We start from the raw sequence: 11,636 nt of genomic DNA on the forward strand, positions 1-11,636 counted from the left end.
AAAAAGGAAAAAGACGAATGCTTCAAAGTGAAGTACATATTCACGATAATATTTTTTTCGTAAGTGTAAAAATTCATGCGCATTCTGCAATGCAGAATGCAAAGAATACCATGTGATGTGAAAAATATGGAAAGATGCAACGCTGTACTCTTGTATTTATGTTTTTTTCGTTTTACGTCTCATAAATTCCACGAAATTAAGGTTAAAATATCTTTATCGCGACTATGTAATTCGCTTTGAGCGAGTTATTTTTTTTCTCTCCCGATTTTTCCTCATACTTATCGTTTACGACAAAACCACTGACTAGTGAGAGCATGAATACCCTGTATAAATATTTGAGGCTTTACTCGATGTTCGAATCCGTGCGTTCGGGTCGCTACTCAAGACGTGGCACGTGCCACGTATTTACGCTTCTTCGTAGCTTGACCCTATCCGTTGTTTGTTTACGTTAGAACGATACTTGTATACGAAATATATTTCTAATTGATATTCACATGACATTTAATCGAAGGTTTCGTTGTGTTTGTAAGATTGCATACGTAATCTCGAACATTATACACGAAATGTGCTAATTCAGAATAAACATTGTTTATCTATGTTTGTTCATTACTCTCCTATTATTGATCGTTAACATAGATAATATTATTACTGGAAAAACATAATCGTACGTAAGTTGAGGTACGCGAACAGAGACAGGCATAGGGCGTGGTCTGGTGATAAAGTTTGAATTAGTTTCTTTGAAACAAAAGAAGTTATTAAAGGGTATCCGTGGTAAACAAAACATTAAGGACTGCTACTCTAATATAAATATCCCATCAGTCTATCACTTGTCATTCTTGCGAATTTTATTTCACAATAAGATTACATAAAAGAAACCTGTTACGATTATATTTGAGATATTGTTTAAACAATAATAAAATTTCGAATAATTCTGAAACGAAATTAAATAAATGTAATTCTAAAATATAACTCTCAATAAAATTAAAGTTCGTCCGCTTGATTAAAACGTTATAATGGCAAAATGAACGAGGAAGTAATCCGTTGTCGGAGCACTGACGACATGACGTGCTTTCAAATTTTCCGAAGTTCTGGAAATACATGTCCACAGGACTGGAGATAGTTTCATAAACAACATTTTCCAATGCTCTCGGATGCTGGTATCCGGAGCAGAACAAGCGTTTCGCGAATGTCAGTCAGATTTTCATTAGACTTTGTAGAGGAATTTCATGAGAAATCGGATTAACCAACTTTAATTTCAACGACAATACAAGAGATTTTAATTAATAGTAATGATAGATACGACAGATCGAAAATTCGCTACCACCACATATCTAATTGTTCATCCGCAATCCCGTAGAGAACCGGAACCTCGTTAATGATTTAAAATAACGAGAGGGGAAAAGATTAACATCGAAAAATTCGAATCTATCTGGAGCAAGTGTAAATAATTTCCTATATCTCAGAGTTTCACGCAAATGTGCAATTTATCCGATTACACGATCCTTGGTGCTCTTATTTATTTGTTTTCTTACTTTTTTCATCACCATAGTCGAAGAAAGGTGGATGTAGCTACTACGTTACGTAAAATTGTTGTATGAAAATCTCGACAAGACAGAGAAACGAGATGAGATCAGGGGTGAATTGGCAATCGGAGAGTTTGGGAAAATTCCCGCTGGACCGGAAGAAATTTGGCGGTGATCTCCCGGTAAAACTTTAAGCCCCAGTCTGACCCTGAACGAGTTTACTATGTGAAATGAAATTTGACAAAGATACGACGCAATGTACGAAATCTAGGCACATGGGAATCCGAATGAACTTGCTAATTATTTGGTTGTTGAGTATCTAACGAACCGTGACTACTCATTGTCCGGTTCGTTAACACCCCGACCTCACATACACCCTTGCTGTTGCTGGTACACGAATGGAACGAGATAATTGCTCGGTCCAATTGCAACATGAACGATACTCTATCTATACTCTGTTTGGAAAATAATGTCCTCGATAACCCGAATGTAATAACGCTTCCTTATTGGTTACAGAGTACATTAGCAAATGATTAAAATCTACCTGTGATTTAATAACGTAATAATTAATTTGCATCCTATCCACTTTTTAAATCCATGTTGTTGGAATAATATATCGTCGGTGTCAGTTTTTGAAGCGGCTTTCAGCGTTACGTTTATTACTGGGTCTATTCTTCAAGTACGAAGATTACTACACGACGAGTAGAGGAGTTGACCATCTGTATCTATTAATGCACCTACATTTATCCGGAAAAAGCTTTATGATTGCACGATAAAAGCGCAGGTGGGAGTCTTTTGTTCGGTAAAAAGGTGAGTTTGGGCCGACGCGAAAATTCCAAAAAATTGTTTCATCGAAGAGGATACTCTAATTTTAATGAAGCGGACGATCACGGTCGAAAAACGAGATAGTACTTGTGCGAAAGCGCGGCCGTTGCGACTTGATGTGGATATCCAAAGGGATATTACGAGCAAGGGAGCAACGTCGAGGAACCTAAACGAGTCTAAAGCACCCACTTCTCTCCTACTCACGCTCGTTTCACAACGCGAGCGTAACCGAGTGTTTTCCTCGATGCTTCTTGACCGAGTTTCTGATGGTTCGCTGTGGACACAGAGACACGTATACTCGTAGATCCCCCAAATACGACATGCTTTCACTGACAGAACTATCCCCCGGTGAAGCTAGTGTGTATTCGGTAACTTTGTGTTTCGTTTTGCTACTCGGCACGAAATTTATTTGCCGACTGGCGAGTTCCACTCGCGAGGATTCCAACCAGCTGGATAGTACGAATAGCTTGTAAATTTTTCATCGCTCTCTATTTCAGCACGCGAACACTTGGTTGCGAGCCTCGTGATAGAAGTGATAAAAATACGATGCATCGATCAAAATTGATCGATGTCAGAAAAAATTAACTTTCCATTGATAGTTATTTATAGAAGATATTGATACAACGTCGGGTATACGTAGCATCAAGTTGAAAAGGTTAAAACACATCGCCAATCGATTAAAATTGTTATTGAACGAATATTTCCAAGTACATTCCAAGAAGATTCCAAAAAAATGAAGAAAATTTGATTTCTTTCTTCTTAATGCTATGCAATTCACAAATATCGCTGATCTAATTCTATTTTAGGGGAATAAGCGTGCATAGTGCTGTATTGTAGGAAAATTCGTGCACCACCGGTGCAAGGCGGTTGAACGACGTATTCATCTCTAACGTAATTGTTACGGGACTCGTACTCCGATCTTTAGTTTAATCAGGTAATGCAGTTTACCGGATACCGAGGCAACCGATGCACCGTGGAATATTACTGACAGCCACCACCCAGCACGCTCTGGCGTGGGTGATGTATTATTAATTATGCCAACATGGAGCTATTAGACCAAGACAATAGCCCATAATCTCCATGTACTGAGGTAATAGCACATTCAGAAACGTACGAGGCGTTCTTCACCGAACAATGATACGTACCGTGCTCTATTCATCGAGTTCATCGAACAATCTTGGCTAAAGAATCTGTGGAATGTTCCTCTGTTACCTCTGTCGATTTTTTCAATACTTTTTCGACGTGTTAAATAAATAATAATTTATCATTGCTCAAATTTATCAATTAATTAATTAACCCAATTAATTAATTAACGAGCGAACGTTTCGTTGTCTACGAGATATTACGTATTATTACGTATACAGAAAAATTCAGTGGATTGATGTGTTTTGTGCTGGTGCATGAAATGCGACGCAACTTTAGACTGACGTTCACTGTATATTCATTCGGTAAAAATTACGTGTTACATTGCAGACCGCGCTGTGTTGAAATACATTACCACGCAACATTGTTCTACTACGCACACTGATCTTTGTTCTTCGCCCGTGTCTAGTTAATCTTTCTTGAACCGACTACCCACATTTCTCTTGCAAATTACGTGGCTCTCTAATCGACTTTGATCGTCAGTTGAAACGTCACTATTTTCCGGGTATTTACAAAGATCAAAATTTTATATTTTCGTAATTTGCTGTTTCCATTTAGTTTCAAACGATTCTATAGAGGCGTGAAGTAGTATAACTTTCTGAACGTAGATTCCCTCGTTTGCCTAAAGAATTCGACACACATGGTCGATACGTCTGGTCGCGAATTATCAAGACGGCGTAATTTCTGACGGACTCTCAAGTGGCACTTAGCTACAATTTCCAGACGATCGTTGCAGTCGGCTGCTGTAACGCTTTATCTCTTACCGTCTAACGAAGCTGCGGTCCGAGATTGCGGCACGTGGAACATCAGGAACTCGTTAGTGCGTGAAGCATCCAGGTATTCCGGAAACTAACTCCATTTACCAGCGGTACCACGAACCTCGGTGCAGATCAGAGAGGCCTGACCGAATTAGAACGTTTCGTCCCTTCGAAACGTAATTTACGTTTCCACTAGGACGGATTGATTTGCGGCGATTCCTACCGGTTGGTCGGCGAACCCGAGTCGAAAATAATCGCGACAACTCGACGAATTCTCACCGGTACTCGACGCTCTCTTCTTTTTATTCGTTTTCGTTTCGAGAGCATCGATCGATCGACGACGACGAGGAGGACAAAAGTTTTCTTTCGAATTAGTTTGCATCGATTTAAATTGGCTTTTCGTCGATGAACGTAAAACGCGCAGTTCTCCGTTTGTTTTCTACAGATGTGCGAGTAAATATCACCGTTATTTGTACGGAACTTTCGTTACAATCGTCGTCGAATTTAGTCGTATGCGAAAAAAATAACTGGGCGCCCCTTCGTGTGCCAATTTTTAAATAAAATTCCGTTCGATTGTTCGTCATACACGGAACGTTTTTTAAAATAAAACATAAATAGTAATAATCCCTTTCGATCCCGTTTAAACCTATCGTATTTAAGTTGTCCATTTTTAGATCGAACTGGGTCATTTTATATCACTGCCTTTGTGTTTTCACGCTGTTACGAATAAAAAAATTCTTTAGAAAACGGATTTTGTATCAACTCGTCGCATTTTACCAATCTCACTGGTATTATTTCGTGTCCCGATATTCCAACTCTTTGTTCCTTCCCTCTCACTTACAATTAGTCTGTGAATTCAGCAGAAACTTTCTTTCGTTCAACGATTCCAATGAAATGGCTGCACTCTGTTTCGAAGCACATTGTTGCACGCGGGCAAAAATTATGCAATGTGGTAGCGTCGGAAGCGCACTCGGAAGGGTCGCCGGAGAAAGAGGTGGGTAAAGAGGTGTGGTAATTATTATCATTGGAATTTATGGTGACATCGGGATTACCCTTTCTCCGTGTTCAGCGCCATGGAACTGCAAGAAACTATTATTACCCTCGCTCGTGTTTCTTGTTTTGCCGTACCCCTATCCCGAAGGACCTCGTCCTAGGTGAAAGTCATAAATCTCAGCCACCGCCCCGGCTACACCCACCCACTCATATCCGAGAAGCATTCTGTCCCGATAAAAAACCAGGAATCGAACGATACAAGTGGGCTCACCACACGCTAAGAAAATTGAAATACATATTCGACGATGGCTCTAGATACGAATTTGCATCCGGTTGTCACCAAAGAGAAATGATACATCGGCGGACGTGGATAGCCATAAAGCGATCCAGGCTACAGTTTGATCGTAAGGTGAGAAACTCGGGACGCGTATATACTTACGACCCAATAAACTGCTTACTCATTGCTGACGAAATTGACCGGTGACTGTGAGTAATGGAATGCGGTATAACGGTTGTTGGAACTTTATAAAATAAAATATTTGATGAGAGGGTTGTTAATAGAATCGATGTTCAATCAGCTAACCGAAGATAGTATAGATGTGGCTTAATTATAAGTGGCCTATATCGTACGAGGAGAGGAAAATTGATATACGCAACTCGTTTAGCAGAACTGTAGCTAAAGTTGAGTTTAAACATTGAAATTTCTTTCTATACGCATGTATCTATAAAAGCTGGGAAATTCAGAAGAGTATCCTCCAGATAAATAGGGATATTATCGTAGCTTGTATGTTTCTTTCTTGGAAAACATATATTTCTCCACTGAGCTCCTTGTATATAATATCTTTCATTCTTACATTGCGCATTCGAGCAATATATTTTCAACGTTCGTTATTTTATTACTCTACAACGTTATTAACACAGTAGTACAGATAAGCAAAAATAAAAGCTAGGAAGGAAAAAATCCAATTCCTCTGGATCAACGTTAATAGTAGCTAGCTAGCATGTATTTTTAAAAATGAAAAGCTAAAATTAAATTTTACACACAATTATTTCGACCTTTTGTGGATAGGCTTGCTTGTTTATTGAAATGTTTCACGTTCAATTCAAAGGGAATAAATAATTTTCCATTTTAATCCGATTAAGAAGTATCGTACGAGAAATTTGTACTGTCGGTGCTTTGACCATCGTGTTAGTATTAATAATACGCGATAGGAGCTCTACCTTTAGACTAAAATATCTATTGCGACGAAGCTACGCATTATTAGCCAGGATTAACATCAGCTTTCTCTACAGTAGCTGATAAGGGATATTTGAGAGGATTCGTCGAATACAAAGCGAATATATAACGAACTCTAACATCAAAGAGAGTTTTGCCATCAGAGAAAAAAGCTACGATACCTTTTAACGAATATTAGAATGAATAAAACGTAGTCCTAAGATAATACGTACTTAATAGATCGTACTAATAGCTACAAATCATCGAACGATTTCATCGAAAACGAATCGTTCGATCTTTGTACGAAAAGACTTCGTTCTATGCATTTTCATATGGAATCAACCCTTTTCGATTATATCGCCAATTACAGAAATATCCTGTATCGTATCTCCGCAAAATTCTATTTCCTTCCAGAAGATATCTCTCGCATCCGTATCCTTCAGAGTGATAATAAAACTAGCCATCCAGTACAGTGAATAACTGAAATTCGCGCTCGCATTAAATCAACGTAGAATATATACGTATACTGGTTGAAATTCGATATAGAATCCGAGGTTCTGATCGGTGCAGTGCATTCGTTAGCCCGCAGTTTCTTTAACGCGGCGATAGACCGAGCGGAGCAGAAAGTGGAAGAATTATTGCCGTGTGTACAGATACGCCTAAGGGGCCTGGCTAACCCTTTACGATCCATTCAGACGATAGCCGAGAAACGATAGCCGAGGATCGATAGCCGAGCGTTATTGTGAAATTTTCTTATTACGTGTAATACGAGGAGCCGCGTGATTTACCGTCTTTGAAAAGAACCATCGAGAACGAGATTCCTAATTAAAGTCGTCTATATTACCGAGAGTTTACCAGTCGGGAGACCGTATGTAATTAATTCTCCGCAATATCTGGTTACCGTGCTCCATAGATACAACTGCAGATACCGAGTGCAAGAAAGAACGCGATGGAACTACTCGACTATTCGTGCGTAACGAAGCGAATTTACTCCGGAGCTGGTTCTTTTTTCGTGCCTTTCCTTTTCACCTTGTACGCCTCTGCCCACCCAACTCCGTGTCGCGATTAACCTAAATTAACCCTTTCTACACTGGTACGATACGTACAGCGATAAACAAACGTATCGGGAGTACGTAACTCGTTGTTGAAAACGATGAAACGTCTTTCGAAAGAACTTGTTTTCGCTGATCTACGATATCTTCGCTCTAAATTGTTCGTTGTATCATTTGTTCGCTGTACTATCGTTTGTTCCGACATACTTCAAGAAGTGGTTTACCATGTTTTTATACATTTACTTCTTTTTAAGTTAAACGCTCTTTGGCCCACGGCTAGTTTGCTTCAGGAAGTTGTTTCTAAAGACAATGATAGTAAAAAGTTTCGTTTGAACTAGAGATATACCGGCTAAGGTTTGGTCGGATAGCCCACTATCCGACTAACCGATTAATCGGCTCCCAAGAAACAGATCGGTCGGTCGATTAGTCGTTTCTGTCGATTATTTTCAAATATCGCTACAAAAGAGAAGGAAGAGAAGATTTCTTAACATTATCTGTTGTATTCATCTTATCGCGGCTTGTTTCAAAGAGTTGTTTCTTATGATAAAATTAAGAAATAATGACCAAAGTACTTGTTTCGTTTATTTCAGTAAATAACAATTAATATTTTTGTTTTTTTATGTAATAATTACGTTACTTGTGAATATCTACCTATAAGTTAGAATACTGCGTATTAAAAAATAGCAAAATTATACTAATAGCAATAAAGGAAGAACATTGTATTTTTATTTCTATACCTTATAAAGTAATACTAAAAATTTGAAGTCGATCGATCGGCTGTTTTTGCCGACAAAATGTAGCCGGGTAGTCGGCTTAACCGACTAGCCGGTACGTAAGCCACACGCGTGACAGTAAATCGAAATTTTACATATACTCGATCAATGAATCACTAGCATCGATTTCTATAAGAAAAAAAGATAAAAATCGAGTGGGGAGAGACAGAATCATTGTTGCGCGAAGCACGATTCGTTTCGCCTAACAGGCGGCAGATAACGTGATTCGTTTCCACAAAAAAGAAAATTTCGAAGAACCACGTGAACACTAGTGGTTTACCAATTGCTGCAAGTATAAACCGATAATTATGCAGTGCATACGGTGGACTCGTGCGTGTCGCAGCGTCACAACGTCTTGAACTCGCCACTTAATTTCCTGTTTAAAATACACGATCAATTATGTAAACGTTGCTCCCGTTACTTTTCCGACGAAAGTGAATGCTGTGGCATCCGTCGCGTGTATGTTTCGTCGAACCTCGTTCATTTAGCGCAACGAATGACCATGGACGCTTATTAGGGAGATTGTATTGCGAAGATAGGTATCATGGGCGTAGTATGCTACAATTGTGTGAAATCGATATTAGTAACCGGTCAAAGCTAGTAGATCTGGTCGTATGGATAACTGTTTCCTCGCTTTTTTGTTTTTACTTTGTAAGAAGCAAAGAATTGTAGACTTATTACCTGTTTTTAGTTGCCATTCGTCCCCTATATCAATTTGAAACGTTATAATAATTTGTCAAATATACAGAAATTTCATTTTTTTATTTTCACCGGAAGAATTTTGCTGGAAGAAGTTTACTTATCTTTTCGACCACTGTGTCAATTTGGAATCGGAGGCGAATCGAATTGGGAAGATGGACGTTAATTTGCTTGCAAATGTTCCAACAATAGACAATATAGAAGTTTCAAAGACTGAAGAGATGAATTTATGATATTAAGTTAATATTGTTCGGTATTAATGTCGACTAGTACCGAAGTTGGATGAGAAATTCGGTTAATTCGAGTTTAGATCAGCCAAACCGAATGTTAAAAATTCGTTTAACGTGTCATCGAACCTATCCTTGGAAGATTGTAAATGAAGGTACAGGCGGGAGAACGCTAATGAAGATCTTTTGGCCGGTTTCCTGAATTTTGAATACGTTACGGTCCAAATTCGCTGCATTCGGCATGCAGGTGTGCAATGCAGAGAAATTCCATATGTCCTTAGTATGGAAAACTATTCCGCAATTCTGTAGTTCCTACGTGAAACCACTTTCGTGAATTTCTAATAGAGTAATTACTATCGTAGAAAGGAAGAAAGTGCAGAGAACCGCACGAAATTATTTTCTGAATTTTGCTGAAACCCGAACCAAGAATAAAACGGAAGAGGAAACTAAGAAATTCGAGACCAGGGAGGAGAAGTATATGTAAATTTTTCACCTAGAAAATAGCGAAAAGATCACGCATCGTTGCATCATAAATTCAGATCACGTAGTATACCTCCTGACTTTTTCAACGAGACAATTCTTAATAAGGTCTTTGAATTTATCTCGATATCGATTTTAATATTCTCAAAATGTATATGTAAAACCTCAACTTCTGTGTAAAATTTCCTAACATTTATTCACTTTTCGACCTCAACTTAACGAAAAAAGGAAAAGCGTTCATCGCACGGTTGATACTTGCAACAAAGGGAAAACAGAGGAAAAATATATGACCCATTTCGTGGAATCTTTCCGTGTGACCGCTTCAACCGGATACAACGCGAAGAGAGTATCGCAAACGAAAAAGGGCACAGTCCATTAAGCACACGTTCCAGAAATTCGTCAAAAGACCGACCCGGAGCGCAAAAGAATTAGCTGTCTTGTCCGATCTTTTTCGCGTGATATCTTCGCTGCGAGAGGAACGAAAGTGGTGCATCAAGGGCGACGACAGAACAGTGGCAGCGATGCGGCAGAATTTAAACGCTGCAAGTAGTCACTTGCTGGCCAGGTGATCCTCGAATGGTCGATACGGGTGCCCTTATTACCGCTGTCTGTCCTTAATTCAGAGTTACGCCACTGCGGCGTGCATTCTACCTGCGAGGAATTGCTTTCACAGCTCAATGAGAATCCTCCGATTACCCGAATCGGAGGAAGTGAAAGAGCAAAGGTTGTTCTCCAGTACGTGACAGAATGTCGCCACGATATTGGCGAACCGACTGACGCATGCGTCGCCGACGATTCGCCGCAATTTTGGAATCTTGTCAACAAACATCTCACTGTGCGCCCTTAACCCGCAAGCCGAACTAGCCTTTCGCACGCTCGCGACTCTGTTTTTTTCCACGTCGTGGCGTGATCGTCTACCGTCTACGATATTCATCTGGTTGAAACGTTTAGTCGACAGGAATCTAGTGGAAAGATAATATCGATGGAGTATACGTACGTCTGCGCGAAGGGGATGAACGTTGTTTTCAAAGTGTGATCGTGTGCAGTGAATAATATCTTGTTAAAAGTGATTTTCTGAGATGTATTTATTTGTATAAGGTGCAAGAGAATCTGTAACTCTAATTTATATAATATATATAATTTATATAATTTAGATTAAAAGCGTTTATATTGATTTAGAGAAAGTTTGAAACGCTGATGAGTTGAAAATAATTTAAACAGCTGCGTATACACGTGTTACAAGATGGATGAAATAGAAGCTGAAACCGATCGGTCGATCGCTGCCACGCTCTCCAAAAGGTAGAACACGAAGATAATTAAGTATGGTGAAATGAATCGTTTTACAAATTACTGTTTTTTTTATATACGTTTCACTGCGATTAGTATTGGCTTCCAACGTATCGAGGTCATCCTCGACCACCCTCAGAAGGTCTGTTACAGCGGAAATCAGATTTCAGGGAACGTACGCTTAGATCTGGATGAACCAACAAGTGCTTTAGGTAAGCTACCGCCAAGGCGATCTAAAAACGACATCTAATTTAATTCCGAAGAAAACTGAATCTCTATGACGTTAACTGTTGCGAAGCGCAAACTGTTTCGACCGAAGAAAATATTTCGAACCACGCTTTCTCCAAAGAAAGTTGTTCTCGTCGAAAATGGCAGAGTGTACTTTGAAATTTATCAGATATTCGTGAACAAACAGAAAGAGAGAGAGAACAGATCGTCGCTGATATCGTTTGCAATGAGGCATCGAAATTAATCTGAACGGAACCGACCGTCAGATAACTTGGCCAGAGAACGGGACAACTATAGTTTTAAGTTTCGCTGGTTGGTCGTGTCTGCCACGTTATCTCCTCTACTGCCTCCGATGTATCGAAAGCCGACCCTGCTGTGCGATAGATAGAGGGAACGCACCTCGCAGCAAGATATTCGATTGGCTCGTTGTAA

The 11,636-nt window shown here is 39.4% G+C and overlaps 1 protein-coding gene across 2 annotated transcripts in view; it reads left to right on the forward strand.

Annotated features, from left to right (window-relative positions):
• The first annotated feature begins 10,335 nt into the window (after nt 1-10,335).
• Nucleotides 10,336-11,636, forward strand: part of LOC100744831 (arrestin domain-containing protein 17-like) — a 6,119-nt gene continuing 4,818 nt past the window's right edge. Inside the window, exons 1-2 of one of the 2 annotated variants that reach the window (XM_012393062.3) lie at nt 10,336-10,988; nt 11,073-11,188. In XM_012393062.3, the coding sequence (XP_012248485.1) occupies nt 10,933-10,988; nt 11,073-11,188 (172 nt within the window). In that variant the 5' untranslated portion in view covers nt 10,336-10,932. The remainder of the gene's footprint in view (nt 10,989-11,072; nt 11,189-11,636) is intronic. The other variant, XM_033324346.1, reaches the window with a different exon arrangement.

Source organism: Bombus impatiens, unplaced genomic scaffold (assembly GCF_000188095.3).
Source record: "Bombus impatiens unplaced genomic scaffold, BIMP_2.2 scf_2222, whole genome shotgun sequence".
Lineage (NCBI taxonomy): Eukaryota > Metazoa > Arthropoda > Insecta > Hymenoptera > Apidae > Bombus > Bombus impatiens.